At 36.7% G+C, this 20,907-nt stretch overlaps 1 protein-coding gene across 1 annotated transcript in view; it reads left to right on the forward strand.

Moving 5' to 3' along the window:
• Positions 1 to 20,907, forward strand: part of NUP210 (nucleoporin 210) — a 64,905-nt gene that overhangs the window by 19,407 nt on the left and 24,591 nt on the right. Inside the window, exons 8-20 of the mRNA XM_035337785.1 lie at positions 370 to 438; positions 757 to 863; positions 1,900 to 2,040; positions 3,277 to 3,414; positions 6,718 to 6,873; positions 9,921 to 10,119; positions 11,410 to 11,555; positions 14,146 to 14,367; positions 16,082 to 16,255; positions 17,501 to 17,693; positions 17,970 to 18,076; positions 20,316 to 20,420; positions 20,543 to 20,644. Coding sequence (XP_035193676.1) covers positions 370 to 438; positions 757 to 863; positions 1,900 to 2,040; positions 3,277 to 3,414; positions 6,718 to 6,873; positions 9,921 to 10,119; positions 11,410 to 11,555; positions 14,146 to 14,367; positions 16,082 to 16,255; positions 17,501 to 17,693; positions 17,970 to 18,076; positions 20,316 to 20,420; positions 20,543 to 20,644 — 1,859 coding nt within the window. The remainder of the gene's footprint in view (positions 1 to 369; positions 439 to 756; positions 864 to 1,899; positions 2,041 to 3,276; positions 3,415 to 6,717; positions 6,874 to 9,920; positions 10,120 to 11,409; positions 11,556 to 14,145; positions 14,368 to 16,081; positions 16,256 to 17,500; positions 17,694 to 17,969; positions 18,077 to 20,315; positions 20,421 to 20,542; positions 20,645 to 20,907) is intronic.

Here is a 20,907-nt window from a genome sequence, read left to right on the forward strand (position 1 = left end):
GTACCGATAGCCTTGAAAATCAGGAGCACCTGATGGAGTATAGAGAGCAGCACTGCTATGAATTCAGTCTTAAAAGAGTTGCCTGATACCTTGAAATATTCTAAGAAATTAGGTTGGAAAAGATCAGTTAAATCTTGCCTGTTTTCCTCAGTCACTGTGGGAACGTGAAGGGGCTTTATTTTAATTTTTGTATTCAGAGCAGTATTCTCTGTTGGGATGTCTCCGAAATGCACAGTGTCTTTCAGGAAAATGGGGGTAACATTTATCATTAATGTACAATTAGCTCTAAATACCTCAAGGGGCACAAGGACCCCTAGGAATATGCTGATCTTGATTTCTGTCAAAACTGTTCCTTTACTGATACTTCAGGTATTCGCATGCAAGGGGTTTCCAGGTTACCAAACAGCACTATATATGTTGTAAATCCTGGTTATTTAGGTTGGTACTGGCTTAATTTTCTTGATTGCTTAATAATGTTTCTTGTCGTTGTTCTTTTGTTGGTGTGTTTCTGTGTGTATATATACCCTTTTATTTCTTGTATGACTTACCTTAGAAAACTCATTCATAAAGTTAACTCAGTGTGAAATGGGTTTACTAGTGAATAGTTATTTTCTTTCATCTCTTTAATCAGCAACTTAAAACAATTAAGGGACATCTTAAGAGCGTGGCCACCAGAATTCTAATGTTTGTTTGTTTTTTTTTCCATTACAAAGAGAGGATGTTGGTCTGTGCCATTCAATATTTTCTGTTTTGTAGGGTTTACAGTTCATCCGGGTGACAGATGGGTCCTAGAAACAGGCAGACTTTATGAAATTACAATCGAAGTATATGATAAATCAAGCAATAAGGTGTATTTATCTGAGGTAAGTGAAATGTTGATATGCTTCTGAGTGTCTGTCTCCTAAATCCCATCTGTCTTTTAAATTAGTTGAGCAGTTTGTTTACATAGAGCTATGACTTTCAAAGCTGCTTGTTTTCCTTCCCCTGTGCTTTTTTTTTCTTTTTGTGGTAGTTCATGTGAAAGTGCCCATTAGAGTGTAAATGCTGTAGAAAAACTGGAAGAAGTGTGCTTCAAATATGTAGCGTAGGCCCTGCACTGGAAATTGCAGTTGCAGAGAGGCAGTACTAATGCTGTACTTCATCCACCCCTCCACCTACCTCCCCCTCTATAATTTTGTTACCTGTAGAAGGCAGTCTTTCCTATTGTTAAAGAACAAAGCATGAGATCGGCTTATAAAAATCCTGAGAAGCTGGCTGTTTCCTTTCAGTTGATTATGGGAAAAGCCTAGATGATTTGCTAGCATTAAAACACTTAATAGTTTGGGTAATCAAATAAGGTGAATTTTAGGTATTAGGTACCAAATATATTGTACTCCGTTTCAAAAAAAAAAAAAAAAAGAAATAGTTCATTTGCAAACAGAATAATTATAGTAAATGATTACTGTTCAGAATATTGAATTTCTGTGACTATTAATTTATTTGTACCTGCTTCTTGAGATACAGATTTGAGTTTCAGCCAAATCTTAGAAGAAATGTGTTATTGTGGCAGTATAATCACGTTCTTTCCCTTTTGTGTTTAAGAATTAGAAAAAGTAAGAAATTATTGTAAAATCTGATTTTTAGTGCTATATATATTGCTACTTCTGTGCTAAATTACATATTGCAGTTATCATAAAAAGTACATACTTTCTGTGGAGTTAATGATGTGTCTGAAAAGTATAGTCTTGTTGAAGGATGGAAACTTTCATAGGTAGCAGTTCTTACTCAGTTTCAGATGAGCTTCTTTGAACTTTGTTACTGTAGGATTTTCTCATTGATTTGTTGCTAATGTTTATGGCTGTCTATACAGCATTAATGCTAATTATCTGTGGTGATGTTTATGTAATGTTTTGATTTTAGAATATCAGAATTAATACAAAGCTGTCTGAAGAGTATTTTGAGATCGTGAAGTCGTCTCTGAATGGATCATATCATTATGTGAGAGCAATAAAGAAGGGTCAGACCATTATTGATGCTGCACTGACATCAGTAGTAGATCAGGTATGTCTTTACAGCAAACTGTTCTGCTTTTACCATTAGGCTTAAAAATCATTTACTTGCACAGTAGTGACTGTAGTAGATGGCAGGCCTTGTAATAGGAAAGCTAAGAATTGCATGGATCTAAGCCATCATTGTTTAAAGAGATTAAGTTCCAAATTCTAAAGTCCTTACTTCAGGAAAAATGTCAATTAAGTCAACAGAGGATTTGCTTAAATAATGTCTGTGGGATTTTGCTACTGAGTGTGTGGCAAATACCTATTAAACTAGTGGTGCACAGCACTTATGTTTTTTTTCATGGCAGATACCTTATGTGGGCATGTACCATATCCTTGTGCAGGTGCAAAGGTGGTCTCACATTCTGAGTGAATTTTACAATTTATTGTGGTAGGATCATCAGTGTCATACCCTGGCCTTGTTCTGCATTCAGTTACATTTGGAAAGTTTTCTGTCATTTGGTAAGTGTTGTTAAATGCTGGAATGAAAATCTGCCAAACGTATCAGCCTAAAAATTTCCTCAAATTAATATTCATTAACTTTCTGCTAGTTATGCAGGCTGCTGAACGTATGGCTAACTAGGACACGTGGTGTGAAAGTGACTTGCTTTTGCTTGAAACTTGGAAAGATTCAACACTTGAACCCATTTGCTCCGAAATCTTTTCAGTTATTCTTTGAATAAGATTTGATAGGTCCTTGTGTATGATAAGCCATGCTCATTCTTTGTGTCAGAGAGGTACTCTTGAATGAAGTGAGGTCTGGTGAGAGCTGTTGAAGTTTTCTTTAGTAACACCAGCAAGAAACAGTACATTGTGCAGGAGGGTTGTGGCATTAAAATTACAGCAAAGTTATAAAGGCCGGTGTTCAGGATGGACTGAGAAATGGGGGTTTCAGGCAGAGATTCAGTTTTACCTCCTGCAGAGTAGAATGAGCAAGGAGTAAATGCATTTGTGGAGTTATCAGATTAGTTCTCCAGATGAGAGTGTATTTCCTATTGCTGTTTGCCTTTAAATAAGCATGGACACTTGTATCTCCATAGTAATATTACTCACATAATTGAATAGCACACATCACTGCCATGAGCTTACTATTTGCTCACAAATAATGCTGTTCATAAGGGACGCTTAATTGCTTTCTTTTCTATATGAGATCTTTTCAATAGTTTGTCTATATATGACTAAGCATTATTCCCAGGAAGTACTATGATGTCATTTATAACACTGTACTGTTACTTTTTTGTAGGATGGAGGTGTACACACATTCCCAGTTCCAGTGCGAAACCAGCAAGAAGTTGAAATTTATGTTCCAATAGTTCTTTCACCCAGCATTTTGACATTTCCTTGGCAGCCAAAAGCAGGAGCCTACCAGTACACCATACAGGTATGCCAAAGATGTATCTAAATGCAGAAAGGATCGCTCAAGCGGATGCAGTGAGGCCTGTAACTACTTCAACTACTTACATAGAATTGGCATTGAATAATTCAGGCACAGTGATATCCCAAATTTTATTTGGAGGAATTTTGTTGCATTGTATTTGCAGGAATTCATGTGTAGATAAATAACTAAACAGCCTTTTACCTCTTACCTTTCACCTGCTTCCAATTTCCCTCATGAACCACCTGCATGTGCACACAAAGAGTGGTTTGAAATTAGAGAAAACATCATACGTATGAAATTCCGTACTTATAATTAGAGACTGCCACTTTCTGTAAAGGGATGGAGGTATGAATTGGAATATCAAAAAACTGCAAAAAGGGCATGTCAGGGTGAATGAGCAGCACCCTGCCAACCTTTTCAGTCAGAATCCTTCACTCTTGGCATATCTCATGCTTCTAATAAAAAGTTACAGGAAAGGAAAGATAGTTTCACTGACAGCATTCCCCTTTAAAGGGACTTTGTTACATTTCGTATGCTCTGTCATTGCTCCAGTGTTGTCAATTCTTCCCATAGGCTTTGTAAAGCAAATGACTTATTTTCTAGTATCTTGTGCATGTTCTACTGGAGAGAAGAACCTTGTGCTTTTTGAACTGAGACTCTCACCTCAATGCAGTATGCCCAAGATCCTGTGCTCCATGCACAGTTCTTGCCTCTCCTTTTTAACATGAAGAAGTGCTGAGTTTTGAGTTTATCGTCTACTAGAGAGTATACAAAAACGAGCAGCAAGACACATGGTGTTTAAAGTAAATATATTAATCTTGTAAATATAAATTTGCGTTCTCTAGGGTAAATGTGAAGTTATTTCCATTGAATTTGAAATTGTGATCTGCATTTTTACCTTTTGTGGGGTTAGTTAGAATTCTTTCATGCCATACCCAACCACACCAGCAGAGTGTGGTAAAAATTCTTAGTACAATATGCATTTTCAGTACTTCATCATAATTTCTGCTAGAACCCAGTGAGGAAACGTAAATGTCTTTCTGTTTTCCACCTCCTTTGCAATTCTGTTCTTGTCTCACCTTATCTCATATATATAATCAAATTTCTCATTAGATAACACTTGATCGTGTTACTCAAATAATCTGTATCAATTAACTTCCTTTACTGCTGTTTTTGAATAAAAAAGATCTTTTTTTTGACTCCAAGTATTTAAATTAGCTTGCATTTACTGAAACTGGGAACACTTTCTCAATGCCCAGTCAACAATACTCATGGTTGTTTACAGTGACACACAGCCTGACTATTGTTCCTTCTTGTACATTAATTTTTGCCTTCTACTTGGTAGATTTTGAGTCAGGCTATACTAAATCAGTAAAGAGACCTGCAAATAAGATGAAAGAGGTTTTTGGATCTAGCCAAATTCTCCTTAAAGTAACTCCCTCGCGATGGTATCAGAATGACGTCTAGGTTTTACTTTCTTAGCTATCTTTGTTGGTTCCTTTATTCATGTTTGTGCTAATAAGATGGCTTCTGTTGCAAGCATTTAGTTAAAAATAAATAAACAGGATGAAGATATTTCCTTTCATGCACTAGAGAAGTGAAATGGCGCCTTATGAAGTTAAGTACATGGATTTCAAGCTAGAGGTTATTTTTTCTAGTGAGGGCATCACTTTCAGTGGTAACAGTTTGTGAAGTTCAGCTTTGGATAACGACTAGGCTGAAACAGAATTTGGCTTATTCTCTTGTAGAGAAAAATGTGACTCTATAGTATTATCAAGAATTGGGTATTATTATGTGTTCTGCTCATTTCCCTGTTTTAATTGAAAATACAATTACAAAATGTTCCAAACACTTACATTCCTTAGCAAAACATTTCTTGCTATATCTTATGCATCATCGTAACTATTCGTCCTCTTATCTTTGTTTGGTGCTCTTTGTGTAATCAAATTGTGAATCTGTTCATAGAGAGGAAAAAGGGAAATTACTATCCTTTTGATTTTTCTCGTAGAAGCTATTAGGTAACCTGCAGCATGATTTAGATTTATTTTATACACTGTAATTCTAGTCAAGATTTATCTTGTCCATTTTTACATCAGTTTAATTATGAAACGGGCTAGAGCAAATGCGGAGGAAACTAAAGATATTTTTTTAAAAAAATCATATAAACAGACTTACAATGTTCACCTTAGTTTTCACTCTGAGGCAATTTTGATATTTATTTTGGAGTGTGGCAGTCACGTTTTTTAAAATTGCTTTAAAAATGCATTCTCAGTATACATCGCTGCAGTTTTATTGTCAACAGGCATTTCATCTAGCTCACAATGTTATCTAAAAGCTATATATTTTACAGCATTGTTATGATTTTCTATAGTAACTAGTGTTTAACATCAAGGAATAAAATTCTCAAATGTTTTCTTGGCCCTTGACTGGGGGCCAATTTGCTGTTCCAAACTTGAAACAAGCATTCAAAAGCTTGAGGAAAAGGGGTTTATTGTTTTTTTTTGTGCTTGTTTGTTTTTGCATGTGTGTGTTTTTGTGTGTGTGGTGTGTTTTTTTGTTTTGTTTTGTTTTTTAATGGGAATCTGCATGATAAACCTGAGCATATAAGCTTGGCAGTAACTGACTCTTCCCTTGATGCTTTTGTGGGAGTGTAGCCTGCACATCTCACAGACCCTCACAGTGCTCACCGCAAGCATGGGCAGTTTCTGTACATTTTAGCTGGTTGGTTGCTGGATCAGCGTATTTGTTGAATGGCTGCAGGTAGATGTGCTTATTTTCAGCATAAAATCGAAGAAGTAACGTCAAGAAAATATGTATGTTTGTTTTTTCCCCCTATTGTCCCATTCCCTCCCTGCCGACCCTGCTTCTTTTCTCTTCTCTTCAGGTAACTTAGCAATTCTCATTAGCAGAAGCTAGTCAGTACAGGGTATCAGGTTAGCAGCTCTGAGATCCATCACTGGATCTACACTTTGGCTATCAGTAACTGAAAAATAGTGGGAGTTTTCAGATGTACAATAATCCTGTGTGCCAACTTGTGAAATCATGTGCTGAGTCCAAACACTATCAATTTCTGGGAGTGTCAGATTTCTGCAGCCAAGAGATATATTTGGGTTAGTAGCACCGGTGAGTACATAGGATATGGGCTTGAAGAAACCAGAAATTAAAATGAATGAAGATCTTCTCATTTTGTGCTTGACCTTATTTGATTGTTCTGAGGTGTTATTTTACTTATATCCTCAGTAATAGCAATGTTCTTGGCTTCTCATGCAAAATTTTCAAAGCTTAAATTTTTTCTCTGTATTCTAGGCACATGGTGGAAGTGGAAATTTCAGCTGGTCCTATTCTAACCAGGCAGTTGCTACGGTGACAGTCAAAGGAGTAATGACAACTGGAAGTGATATTGGCATCAGTATTATTCAGGCAATTGATGTCCAGAATCCATTGCATTATGGTGAAATGAAGGTAAAACTTGATTTTCCCTGGCTGCTCTTAAATACATCTTTTGGAAGATAGTAGAAGTTGAGAACCTCATAGGCCTTCCCTTTCCAAGATTTTCCCAAGAGATTTTCCTGCCTGCCCTGGGACAGGTTAAGTGATTGGTTTCAGAGTTCATGCTTCTTCAAAATTAATCTGTCTCTTCTGTATTAGTTGTAGTTCCTTTTATGTCTCCCTCCTGATTTCCTTGGTAAGTCTCTTTTTTTTGTTGAAAGTCCTGAGCGCAATAAGTGAACAGTTGTTCTCTGCTGGTCTAGCTATCTGAGCAGACAAGCCAAACTAAATATATATTGCAGGGTAAGAGGTGAACATTTTCCCTTGGTATAAAATGACAGGTATCATCAAGATGTGCAAGGAAATTCCTGCCTGAAGAAGTGACTGGGATGTTATACAGTTAACAGTCTAGATACTAAAACTGGACAAGGAAAAAATAATCTTTTAGAAGAGTAAGAATGGAAAAACATACCTCCTGAGAGGGTGCGTGCCGTTTCTGTATATATCATACTCTATTCCTAGCATTTTGTCAGGGTGGTAAGTGCGTGATGAAGAATAAAGAAAATACAGGAACAGCATATGTAATAATGCACAGAATCGTGTGTGCAAGGATAGGGGAAGAAGCTGCTCTGTTTACTACTTCCTGTAAAACTACAATCTTAAATACTTTAGCATGTTATTGATTGGGAAATATTTTGTTGCATCCTTTGAATGCAAATCATTTTCATTAATGAAACTGTGTCAATGCTTGTTGTCTGTCAAGCTGTTCCGAGCTGCCAGACACTTAATGTGGTAGAATAAAAACCAAGTACTACTGTGTTTTGTAATTACTACCGTGAAGCAGTACAAAGTTACTTCCACAAATTCAGATGTTTTAATCTGTGCTTTTAATCTATGCCTTTTGCAAAGACCTAAGCATTGGAATGGAAATGTGACTGAGAAGAGGAATTTTGTTCCTTACCTCTTTAAAACTGAGAGCATACTGAGCATGTGTGGCTAACCTGAGATCCAGAAACAATTTGTCTAACTGCATGGTCATAAATGAAATAGGCTTGTTTGTGCCATGCAGATACTATTGAGGCTGGCAAACAACCTCCATCTGGCCAAGGCTTTAAAAAGGTGGTAGTCCTTGTTTCTGAGGGAGCACAACAATTGATTTAGGAGTCATGTCTTGCAAGCCCTGGGCAGTGCACCTTCCTTCCAGTATACATGCATGTAATTTAGCAACTGGTGGGGAACAAGCTGATTGCCTTCAAAATACGTGAATTAGCTCTACAAAATACCTCATAATTTTAAAGTATTGCCATGTGCAGCACTGCTGTAATTGTTAAATTTCACTTCTGTTTTACCAGGGTCCCACCTGACAAAAGTGTTAATATATATATATATGTACAGTTTTTGATCAAGACTCCCAAGTCTGTCCCAGAATGAAGAGAGAGCTATGTAGGCACACATCTCTTTATTCGGATGTGTGTGTTGGAAAAAATATTTCTAACAAAGCTTGGAACTACTGCATCTACCAGTGCTGCTGCTGTTGTGTGTATCTTGTTTTTTTGTTTGTTTCTTTTGGGGGAAATTAGCTTTTTTTTTTTTTTTTTTTTTTTTTTTGCGTGTGTGTGCTCAAATTGACTGTATTGATTCTACAAGATGGATTTGAGATAGGAACTACACTTCATGCTTGGTCTTTAAGTGTCTTTAGTCTTCATGACTGGTCATTAAAACTGTAGAATTTAGTTTATGAACTTGCTCTGAAGTAGCTCCCTGCATAACCAGGTTTCAGCAGTGAGAAACAGTGACAGTTACCAGCAAGAGATGCAAGAATGAGGGCTTTCAGTTAAAATTTCTTGTCCCCAAGCATAAGTCAAAGCCTGGAGACAGAAAAAAAGTACTTCTCTCTATGAGCTTTCAGAGCAGTGCATTGCATAATCCAAATTGGTTATTTTTGAATGCCTTTGTTCTTGTGTTAGGAGTTGCATAGAATATCTTTGAAGGATTCTAGTTCCTGACCTCAGCGAGCACTAGGAATAGTCAGCTGTGTTCCACAAGGGTTACAATAATAACTCTACCATATGCCTCAATAGTCTGTCTTTCAAGCTGTTTGCAGCTGGTTAGGAAACTAAGGTATTGCAAATGAAAAGCTTTGATCATAGTGATAGGAAATATGCAGTCAATCTGTGGTGGTTTCTTTAAGAGTAATAGGAAAAAGTAGCAAATTACAATAATAAATAATATAGCTATGGCTTGTTCATCAACATATTATATACAAGAGCATGCAAGTTCAGTTTGTGCCAGTCTTATTTTAGGAAGTTACCCTTTTAATTTCAAGGTGTCTCTCAGATAAGCATTACTTGTGGAAGCAGAATGTCATAAGATTAGACATTAGAAATCTGGTTACTTATTTTAGATTTCTGACATTGCTGGGGAGACCTTTGAGCCTTGGATGCCTTTGGAAATGTTTTGCCAACTGAAATGCACGCACACACACAAAAAAAAGGCGATTAAATAAGCTCATGTGAGAACAGGCCGTTAGTTCCCCCAGCTTCTGCAGACCCTCTGTGAGAGATCCAGGCTGGAGGCTGGGGACACTTGCTGACTGTGTCAGGTCTAACTCAAATATTTACCTTGTAGAAGTCAAGCTGGCCCAGTTGGTGGCAGTACCTCCTGGAGATACCATGCACCTTAAATCCTCACTTTATGATTCACGCAGCAGAAGGGAGAGTTGTGCAAGTAGCAGTAGAAGGATCCCCAAGCTAATGAGAACTTGAACTCTTAAAGGACAGGAGCACTACCATAGTAGCAAGCTTTCCATGGCCTTTTTTGATACCTTCCTGCGTAAGGTAAACACAAAAGCAAGTTTGAATATGAGAGAGAATACCTTCAGCCATCAAAGGGAATCAGCAACTGGGACATGACTACACGAGGGCTAATTAAAATAAGGAGAGCATAGTGAAGTCTTCCATTTCACCTGGTACCTTTTTGCAGATTTGATGCACCTCTGTCTTGTTTCTTTCCTCCTTCAGGTGTATGTAACTGAACCTAGCGGGATGGAGTTCACACCATGTCAAGTTGAAGCACGTGTTGGCCAAGTATTGGAGCTGCCCCTGAGAATTAATGGCCTAATCAATGTTGAAACAGGCGAGACAGTCCCACTGAGTGACTGCTCACACTTTGATCTGGTTGTGGAAGTAGAAAACCGTGGAGTGTTCGTGCCATTGCAAGGTGATTTAACCCCACCCCTCCCTGTTTTGGAAGTTAAATTAAAATATTACTAAATCACATACCTCCTTTAAACCAGTGTTTCATCTGCTATGTAGAGGATTGCTAGAGATACGCTTTTAACTTAGAAGATGGGGATCAGAGTAGGTATGCAGTTTTATTTTGAGAATGTATTTACTTTTTCATGCAGAACTTCTTTGATATTTTTGATGTTTTGTGGGACTCTGAAAGCATTTGGCAACTAATTTGTTGGAAAAAGTGCAGTCTGTCATGTCTCTGCTGATACAGTATTTTTAATATGCTTCTGTAACAAAGCTGGATGTGTTTGAGGTAGCACTGGAGGATTTGCAACAACACTAAGACTAAGAACTGCTTTGCCCTTTTTGTCCAGCACTGCTTTCTGTTCTATAAGACAGTGTTTGCTTGCAAGAAACTAAGATGATCAGCTGATTAAATTTTGCCAAAGCTCTGTCGTTCTCAAAATCATTGCTTTAAGAGGCATAGCAAGAACATTGAATCTGCATGTTATTTTCAAAGATTGCCATTAGTATTGCTTGGCTAATTGGATATTGAGCAACGTGCTTGCTCCTGAGTCTGCTGAATTTAGTATGTTATTCAGATATACTATTAATTTTTTTCCCCAGTTGCTCTCGTATGGAAGCTCTTTCCTGTGTTACCAAGCCAGTAAAACCAGTCCGCATTGTGCCATCTGTTTGCCTGAGAGGCAGCTATTTTAAATGTCAGTGCATAATTTGCTCTTGTACTGTATTACTTCCTTGTTTTTTGTTTTTTTTTTTTGCAAAAAGAGGGGTGAGGTTAGACCCCCAAACTCCAAAATGTTCTGAGTAAGCAGAAAAGTTGCACAAAAATACCTTAACTTCAGCTAGAGAAAACTGAAACTGTAGGCAATGCAGCATGTTTGTGCAGGAAGGTTCGTCTGAACCATGCGACTTATTTGTGCTTAAATGCGATCCAGTTTCATCTTAAAATAGCGAGATCAAATTATTCTAGTAAGAGAAAGAAAATCATATTACTTTGTACCAGAGAAAAGATGCATGACCTGCTTTGGAGAGGCTGAAAATAAAGAAATTTGAGAGACATGAATTGTTCAATAATTGTTGGGTTTGAGATGAAAGACAGTAGTGAGTGTTTTACTTATTCAGATGGAGAGCCCGTCTCTAGTTACTTCTGGTAGAAATGCTTCTGCTGAGAAAAACTATGTAGAGCTAGCATTCAAGTGTCTAAGCATTTCTCTCCAAATATTTATTTATATGTTTTTAATTTATTTGATAGGAAGGCTTAAGCCAACTGCTGATTTTTGTAGTGGAGTCAAAGTGAAAGCTGAAACTCAAGGATACACAACACTTGTTGTTAGTTATACCCACAGTCATGTCCACCTCAGTGCTAGCATCACCATTGCTGCCTATCTACCATTAAAAGTAAGTGTTTTATTTGTTTGTAAAGCAATCCATACCTCAAAATGCCTTTAAGTGACAAATTACAACTTGATATTATGTAAGTAGTAGGGTTAAAAAAAAAAAAGATGGATGGTTGATTCGCAGGAAAAGTCTTATGCTTTGGTTTGGGTCATTGTGTTTTAATCGTCTGTCTATGGAGCGTGTATATGTAAATGTTATATTTTTTTATTATATATATAAAAATATATAGTGGAGTTTGTCTGCAACCCAGAAGGCTATTCAGCGGTGAAATAACAGATTGAACTAACTTCTGAAGTGGAGAGTGAATTTGAAATCCTTGCCCATTTTTCAGATTTTTGGCAGAAGTCACAAGTGCTGTCATCTGAGGAAATATGCAGGACAGTTAATAAGAATAACCCTCATCTGAGTGAACTGCGGAGGAGTGGATATTTTGAGGGTGGAGGATAGCAAGATTTATAGCACTGAGTTCCTCTTTCTGGTTAGTTTGCAGTTACCTGACTTCTACAAATTACTTTTTCTTTTCTGTTCAAATTTTTTTTTCAATTTATTTTACTTTCATGTTTATCTTCTATTGGATGAGTAGTAAGAAATTTAGGGGTAGGGAGCAATACTGCCAGGTAAATTAAATGCAGAAATTAAGTTGTTAAATAACCCAATCTGAGTATGTAAAATACTGAAAAACAACTTCGTAGTACAACATCCAGACAATTCATTCATGAAACTGAATCCTTCAGAAATTGTGTACCTTTTTTTTTCTAACAGCCTACTTCAATTAGTAAAATAACTGTTCAGCATACTCTAAATGGATTGAAAAGGATGTGAGACAAATCTTTTTTTTTGACTGTTCATTTTAAATAATTAACAATTGGATTAAGAAGGGAATAAAGTTGCAGTTACGATTCTGTGTACATAATAGTAAATAAAAGTAAACCTAGTTTATGATTTCTGCTGTCATAGTTTTTTGTTTTTTTTTTGCAAGAATGGAAAGCTGACATTCATATATGACAGTGAAAAGGAATGCTTTTTCCTACAAATGAGAGAAACGTTGGATGGTTTATTAAAGAAAACAGTAAGGAAAAAAAACTGAGGACAGGGTCAATATTTGGAAATATGAAACAGTGCACTTGCATCTTCAGAGGTCAAGCACAGAATCTGCAAAACTGAAGTTTAATAGATTTGACCATGTTTTTTTTCCAAAATCTGGAATAAATGTTTGTGCAAATCATTCAGACTTGACTGTAATGATTTTACTTCTTAAAGATGCATTTCTGACAAAAATCTTAAATTGCAGCGTATAATTCATTGAAGACGCTGAAACATCCTGAGCAGTGTGTGTAAGCTTTTCTGTTGTTAGCAGGACATGTGAGAGAGACACAGTCTCTTTAATCAGGATTTTTTCATATGTATGCCATCATTCCCGTTTACTAGCAAGCCCCTTAGGGCATTATAACACCATTTTTCATCTATAAAGTAAAATGATTCCAGTGTACTTAGCAGAGCCAAAATACACTGTCAGGGAGAGTAGATTAAGTACACTTTTAAAAAATCTTTGCTTAGGTATTCTGTGCTTAAAGAATAGAGATCATTTTTAAATTTGTGCTAAGATAAGCTTCACAGAGTGAAGAATTTTTCTTCAAAGTGTAGGATGGTGATTTCCATGTTCGTTTCCTTCTTTTCTGTAGACTGAAATATTTATGATGCCCCAAAATGGGGGATGCATGCATTTTTCTGTCAGATGTCTATCATAAAACAATTTATAGTATAAAAAGTGAGGAAAAATAAACAGGAGTCAAAGGGCAGGCAGACACTCAAAACTAAATCTCTTGTTTTTCCCATTGGGCTTTTACCTTTTATATTACAAATATAACCAAGGAGTAACTGGGAGGAAAGAGGAACGTTTATGCCAACTCTTCCCATGCCTCCTCTCTCTTCCTACCTAAAGGCACCTGTGGGAAGAACCATCTCTTGTTAGCTGTTATTTCTTTCTTACTAAAGTGTAAGTCAAATGGTAGTGTGTGTTCCACAGTCCAAGTGGTTATTGTGTTTTAATATGTCAGGTTAATTTCTGTGATGATAAACAGCACAGTCTATCCCAGTGATGCACATCAATCTGAAGTTTCTTGTAGAGGTTTGAAGTAAAACTTGTGTAGAAAAAAATAATGAGCACAGAACTGTGCTGGAGAGAGCTCTCTAAAATGAAAGGATTTTTGAGGAGTAAAACTGGATATTATTTCATTCATTCAAGTGCTGTAAATTTGAAAAAATGTATTATCTCTCTGTGCTCAGGAGAGTATATTCAGAGTCATTCTCTTGTGGTAGCTCTTCATGAAAGAGATGTGATTAGAACATAATTAACTTTTCTCTGCATCCTTGGACTCTACTGAACAGAATCTGACTAGGTTGCCTTGCCGTAGGTGATGCTTATCATTTTGGTACAACTCAGTTCTTAAAAAATCAGATTTACAAACCAGTGTAAGTAAAAGCCATAGACTAATCAAAACAACAAATAGGATCTTCTAGGAAGTTTCTTTTGCAAAGAACAAAGTATTTGCGAATAAAATCATTAATCCCTAACTGTCATTTATTCCAGACTGTTGATCCTCCATCTGTTGCTTTAGTGACTCTGGGTTCCTCTAAAGATATGTTATTTGAGGGAGGACCTAGACCGTGGGTACAAGAGCCTTCCAAGTTCTTCAGGAACATCACTGCTGAGGATGAAGAAAGTATTGGCCTGTCTTTATTTGGACTTCCTACATCTCGGAATAACATCCAGCATTGGGTTAGAGTATCTTGCAAAAGCCTGGGAGAGCAAGTAAGTGCCGGAAGGTGTATGTATTGTCCTCCATCAAACGCTGAGCGAAGGCTATTGAGAACAGGCTTCAGACAGATTTATGATACCATATACCTTTTAAATAATGAGTGGTTTTTATAATAAGCCAGTAAAGATCTCACATTAAGTACATTGTTTATGTATTTTCTTCATTGTGATGCTAGTACAGGTTTTAGAGAGTTTTTTCATAATGTTATGTTATAAAGTGGTTTATGATGCGTTTATTGCAGTATAAAGCCAAGTCACAGTAACCTTATGTTGTAGAATGCGTTAGAACAGATAGATCTGAATAACTGCAGCTTGCTTCAGCTTACATAAACAGGAACGTAGCAGAAGGTTACTGCGCTAGACTGACTCTTCAGTATGACCTGCTCTCTGAACCAAGTTATCTGCCAGTGTAATTGTGTTTATTCAAACAAGTAACAGTTGTGTGGATGGCTGTAGTCATGTTCCACCTGGTCTTCTTTTCTCCAATGTGCAGAAGTGATTTGTCCGGCTTTACTTACCTTGGCCAGTTTATGAAGCATTTAGCTTTGATTTCATTGTTTTTTTTTTTCTCCTGTAATTTTGTGAGGCCTAAGCGTTTCAGTGTGGCTGCCAAGTTGGTTAACTGGCTTCCTCAGCAGACACTGTACAAAGTATGTTTTTTTTATTGCCCAAAGAAGGGCAACAAAGCCAGTGAAAGGTCCAGAAAATAATTTTTAAGAGTTGCTGAGGGAACTGGGGTTGTTTAGCTTGGAGAAAAGGAGGCTTGGAGAGACCTTATCGCACTCTACAATTACCATAAAGGAGGCTATAGTGAGAAGGGGTCAGGCTCTTCTCCCATGCACAAAGTAATAAGGGGAAGTGTCCTCATGTTGCACCAGGGGAATTTTAGATTGGGTATCAAGAGAATTTTTTTACTGAAAGAGTTGTGCAGCATAGGAATAGGCTGCTGTGGGAAGTGGTTCAGTCACCATCCCTGGAGGTTTTCAAGAAAAGTATAGGTTTAGAACTTAGTAATGTGGTTTAGTGGTGGACTTTAGTCCTAGGTTACAGGTTGGACTAGATGATCTTTAGTGGTCTTATCCAACCTGAATGTTTCGATGATTCTATTTCTGTAACTGAAGGTTGAGAAAGGACCAAATATATTTTTGTTGCCTGTGACTGTGGATGCATTGGCTGACTCTCCTCAGTGTTGACCAGAAGAGATAGCATCTGTGTGTCTTTGGCTGCATAAGGCAGATAACCAGATCCGCCTCAGCCTGCTGGGATAACCTTCTCTGTGTTTATGTCCAACTTGTTTTGTTGAGGGCTAAAGAGGGCATGTAAAATAAAGCTCAAGATGTTTTGAACATCCTCAGCTGGCTATAAATATTGTCTTTGAGCGGTTCTATTCTCACTTTGACAAGAAAAAAAGACCAGCCTGTTAGCTTTTTAAGTTATGAAAGGTTCGTTTGTGTCAAGCTATATGGTAGTAAACATGAATACCTAGAGGAAGTTTCCAGGAATAGTGCTTTGATAATGGCATAGAACTTTTCTTGAAATGTGTGTCCTTTTAAATCTTGTGTCTTCAATGGTGCTATAAGTCCACAAGAAACATGTTTTGCTTGTTTCTTCTGACAGCAGAGTATAATTGAGATGTGTGAAATAGAATGTGCCTGAACCAAATAGTCTTTTTCTCCCTCCTCACTTTGCTGTTTTCATAATTTTATAGGTTATTGCCTTAACAGTTGGAAACAATCCCACGGTGACCAACCCTTTTCCAGCAGTTGAGCCTGCTGTGGTGAAGCTCATCTGTGCTGTCCCTTCACGACTCACTTTGACTCCTGTTTATGGAAGTCCTCAGCTTGATCTCTCCTGCCCTTTGCTGCAACAAAACAAGCAAGTGGTAAGGCTGAGAAAAGAAACAGAAAAAAGTGTTCTTTTAACATATAAATCAGCCTTTGGACCTCTACATATGAAACAAAACAGTTGATTTGAAGATTGCGAGGGTAGCAGTAACTACAGGATTGTGGGCGGCACTTGTATCATTAACTGCTTTTGCAGAGAATAGTCTAAATGTGAGTTTCCTGCAGTGGCCGTATGAATACATTTATAAAGACATGTTATCAGAAAACAGGAGTATATGCAAAAGCACACATACTGTGTCTTCTCACAAAAGAATCACTGTGAGGGTTCAGGGAACCTGGGTTGTCTCAAAACTGGGGCTAAGCAGAAGGGGAGAAGCGAATGAAAGCAAGTTGAACTTTTACAACAACAACAACAAAAGGGGGGGGTATATATGTTTCCAGTGGTTGTTTTTAAGGATTATCTTATTCCCTGTACCATTTCAGTCTAATCGAAATACTCCATTGAGTATATATAGATATATTTTACTGTGCATTATTATTACATTATTATTACAAGTGTACATTTGCATGTGCAGTGTGTATTGTTCAGTGACATCAGGTTTATTCAGTTTTGCAAATATGGGTGGTAGTGCATGGACAAATTTGTATGTGTAGATTACCAGGCATTAAAACTTTCTTCTGTATCCAAATGAATGCTGTCATACCTTGTCTGCCAAGTAAACTGTTTTGTTTTGTTCATATTGCTTAAGGGTATTTGCAAGTCATCCTAGTTTCATAAAACTGCAATACATACGGGGTTGAGGAATCTTTTAAATGTTATTTCTTTTACATAACAATAAGATGAGAAGTTTTTGCATATTGTAAGTCATTTTAGACTTCACCTATTTTTCTAGGTCTCTATTTTTTAAGAGTTGGACCATATCAGTGCGCTGTTTTTGCTAGTACATTACACGAGATGAACATTAAAATCTTGTGCTATAACTTCTGTCTAATAGCAACATTTTTTTATTTCTTTGAATTCCAAATACGATATACCTGAGCAGTGTAGTTTGCATTTGATTTAGAGTAATTTACTGGTTTAAGACTAAGCAAAACAAACAGCAAAAACCCCTTGCAGTTGAAGTACAACTTAATGACTTTGCATTGATGGCTTATTTTAATGAATATGACTCACGTAATGAATGATACAATAAGTGTTACAGAACTCAGAATACTTTTTTTTTCTTTTTGTGATTAAAAATCCCCTTGTTTCTTTTCAGTTCAAAGTATTTATTCTTTTTCAGGTTCCTGTTTCAAATTATCGCAATCCAGTATTGGATTTGGCTGCTTATGACCAACAGGGAAGTAAATTTGATAACTTCAGTTCCCTGAGTGTTATCTGGGAATCAACAAAAATGTCTTTAGCTAATATTGAGCCTAATATGCCAATGGAACTGATTCTGAAAGAAGATGGAAGCAGTCAAAAGAAAATGCATGGTAAAAATTAGTTTAAATGAGAATTTCATTATTTGAAGAGTACAGGATTAAATCTATATGGTAGTGTCTGATCTTGATTAAGAAAGTAATGTAATCTGCAGTCATATTTCAGCTTGTCCTAAACTTGCATTTTAAGCCTGCATTATTAAAGAAAAATAAACATAAAGCCTTTAGTGAGGAAAATAATTGTCGTCTTAGAATAACAATGGAAGAGGTGAACAGTTTATCTTTTTCTGCCCCGTAATCAGATTTATTTTGCTTTTTGTTTGGTTCCAGGCTTACAAACTGTTCTAGTTCATCACAAGTCTGGTACAACTGCTATTTCTGCAACTGCAACAGGATACCAACAGTCTCATCTCAAGGCAGCTAAAGTAAAAATCCCGGTAATCAGAACTCTTTTTTTTGTTGTTTTTTATTTTGGGGGGGGAGAGGCCAGGGTTTGGGTGGGCAGGGCAGGACACAGAATTATTTCCCTGTGATGCTTAACGTGTAGTATTTGTATATATTTATTTCCCCAGTGCATAGTAATCTAAAAATAAGGCAACTCCATAACCAGTTCTTAAGACAGATTCATACCACTAGATTTTTTTAATGTTTATGGCTTTCATTTTTTCTTCATCGTTATTTTCTGCTATCCTTATCAAATATTTCCTTTTCCCTTTACATCTTTCATTTAGTTTTCTTTCAATGCAGACTTTTTTAATGAACTGGTGAAGCTCTGCTACTTATCCTTCACCAAAGAAACCATGTGCTTAATGCAGTTTTTACACGGGAAGGCAAACGTATTATTTCCACTTGCAAAACAGGGTGGGGATGTTATAGGTGAGCAAAGCAAAAGCTGGCTGATACTGTCATATGAACCGTATGTAAAATCTGTGCTCTGACTAATGAGCTGGTCTTTTGAATCTGGTTCTTCGATCTCCATTGGTCATAAAGAAGGGAGAGGATACTCATTTATATGGTGCCAGCCATGTAAATGAGTTGTAACTATAGAAGTCAATAGCCATTCCTTACAATACTTAAATCTGTAGACATTTAACACATGGAAGAACAGCAGTGGAAAAGAGTGATGATGAGCAAAGAAGGCAGATGTAAACGGTAGTTGCTTTTCTGTCATTGGTGGTGGTGATGTTTTATTTTAACTAAATATAAGGGCAAATTTCAGCCTGTGGAGCACCCTGACATGCGTAGTAACTTAAAATATCATGCTTCTCTAAATTGAGATTCTGTTTCAATTTTGTTGATCAAGATTTAAATAGGTCCTTGACTATATACAGCTCTGAATCATGTACCATGAATATAGAATTGAGACAGTAACATATGGGCTAGTGGTTACAGTATTTTTAATCCAAAGTGGGTCACAAATAGACATTCATAATGGGAAGTATCCTATGTCCCAGTTTTCTGTCAGTCAAATTCTGCCAAATCTTGGACTGACTATTACTTCAAGTTACTAGATTAGAGGGATGGTACTGTGCCACATGAGATACTTGGTTCTGTGTCTTTTTCTCTTGAGAAAATTGAGTTGTAATCAGGGTACCTGGTGTTCTTCAGTCATTCTGTAATTTTATGTGCTCTACTTTATTGCATCTATATTCAATATTCTTTCTCACATCTAGACATAAAAAGAAGAGTGAATTCTCTAAACTTTCTCTCAAGTTGATAGAAGTTTGTATTATTTCAGTATGGGATATATACATGTATAATGGTACTGAAGTTCTCATGTAGTTGTAGTCTTTGTGTTTGGGAGAAAGCTTTTCTGGTCAAAGTGTAATTATAGGCATCACTTCTGTTAGTTACATGGATTTATGTGTTGCTTGTGTAAATCAGATGATTTGCTTTTTTTTTTTTTTTCAAATGCATTAGAAGAAGTCTGCTATATTCTGCTTTCAAAATTGTCCGTACTTATTTTTTTCTGACAGACAAATAAAAATCTAATAGATGGTATATTAAGATGTCTTGATCACTGTTCCCTGTTTAAGTGGAACAGTCATTATGTCGTTAGGGAAAGATGACATCCTTTCTACATCAAGGAAATCACTCTACTAATTAGGTGAAATGGGTACATAATACTAACTTCCTCTAAAAACCATTTTCCCTTTTTAAGCTAATGTTGTTATGAATGAATGATTAGACTTGCATCTGGTCCAGTGTTTATGTACTTAAATTTCAGGAAAAATTTCTTGTGGTGGCCTGCTAGGAAGAATCCTAAAAAGATCTTGAAATAGAAGAAAATATTCTCTCTCCACCTGCTTGTTCTGTGTGAACTTAAAGCAGGTCTCTGAGTTAATATCCTATCAGTGTATGTCAGACATGGTTAATTGATCCTGTGAAGTCTGGAATGCATAGGCCTTTGTTCTTTAGCTTGGACAAAGATGCAGAATATGATAGCATGTCCTGTATCTAACCTTACATGAAGAAGAAGGCTAGCAGCTGAGAAGAACGCTAGCAGCTGAAACAATTGCTTGATCTTGTGGATGTTCTATTAATGGAAACTTCTCCAGATCTGGCTCTTTGTTCATTTGCTTTAAAAATCCTTTCCTGCATATAAAAGAGACTTGTACTGTTTTCTAACATTTAGTGTTTGCTGTCACACCTGGTAAATGGAATTGTTTCTTTCAGTATGAACCTCTTTTACCTGTGTCTGCTGCTATTGAGCTGATTCTAGTGGAAGATGTAAAAGTCAGCCCTGCCGATGTCTCCATTTACAATCACCCTGACATACAGGTAATGCATTATTCTGCTGATTATTCTAGAATATCAAGAATTATGATATGGGTAAGGATGCCGGTTTCAGCAAAGTACAAGCAAGATGCAATTTAATTTGGGGTATTTTTTTGTTTTTGCAGTCAGAACTGTTCATCAAAGAAGGTTCTGGATACTTTTTCATTAATACCAGTGTTGCAAACATTGTCACTGTGAGTCATGAGGAAACTCAAGGTGTTGCTTTGGTGAGTGAAGTAACATAATTTTGTCTGTTTGGCAATCTGAATGTGATTTTGTGTGTGTGCGTTCCAAGGGGATTGGTATTGGATGGGATGACTTTGTTCTAAATTCCGTCTCACACTTTCAGAGTGTGCAACCTCTAACCCATAACAAAAAGGTTACAGGCATTGTGAACAGGATTACACATCTTCTAGAAAGCTAACAAAGCCTATCTGACACTTGCAGTAATATACTGGTTTCATTCTTTCATATTTACACTATTTTATTT

This window comes from Oxyura jamaicensis, chromosome 12 (assembly GCF_011077185.1).
Source record: "Oxyura jamaicensis isolate SHBP4307 breed ruddy duck chromosome 12, BPBGC_Ojam_1.0, whole genome shotgun sequence".
Lineage (NCBI taxonomy): Eukaryota > Metazoa > Chordata > Aves > Anseriformes > Anatidae > Oxyura > Oxyura jamaicensis.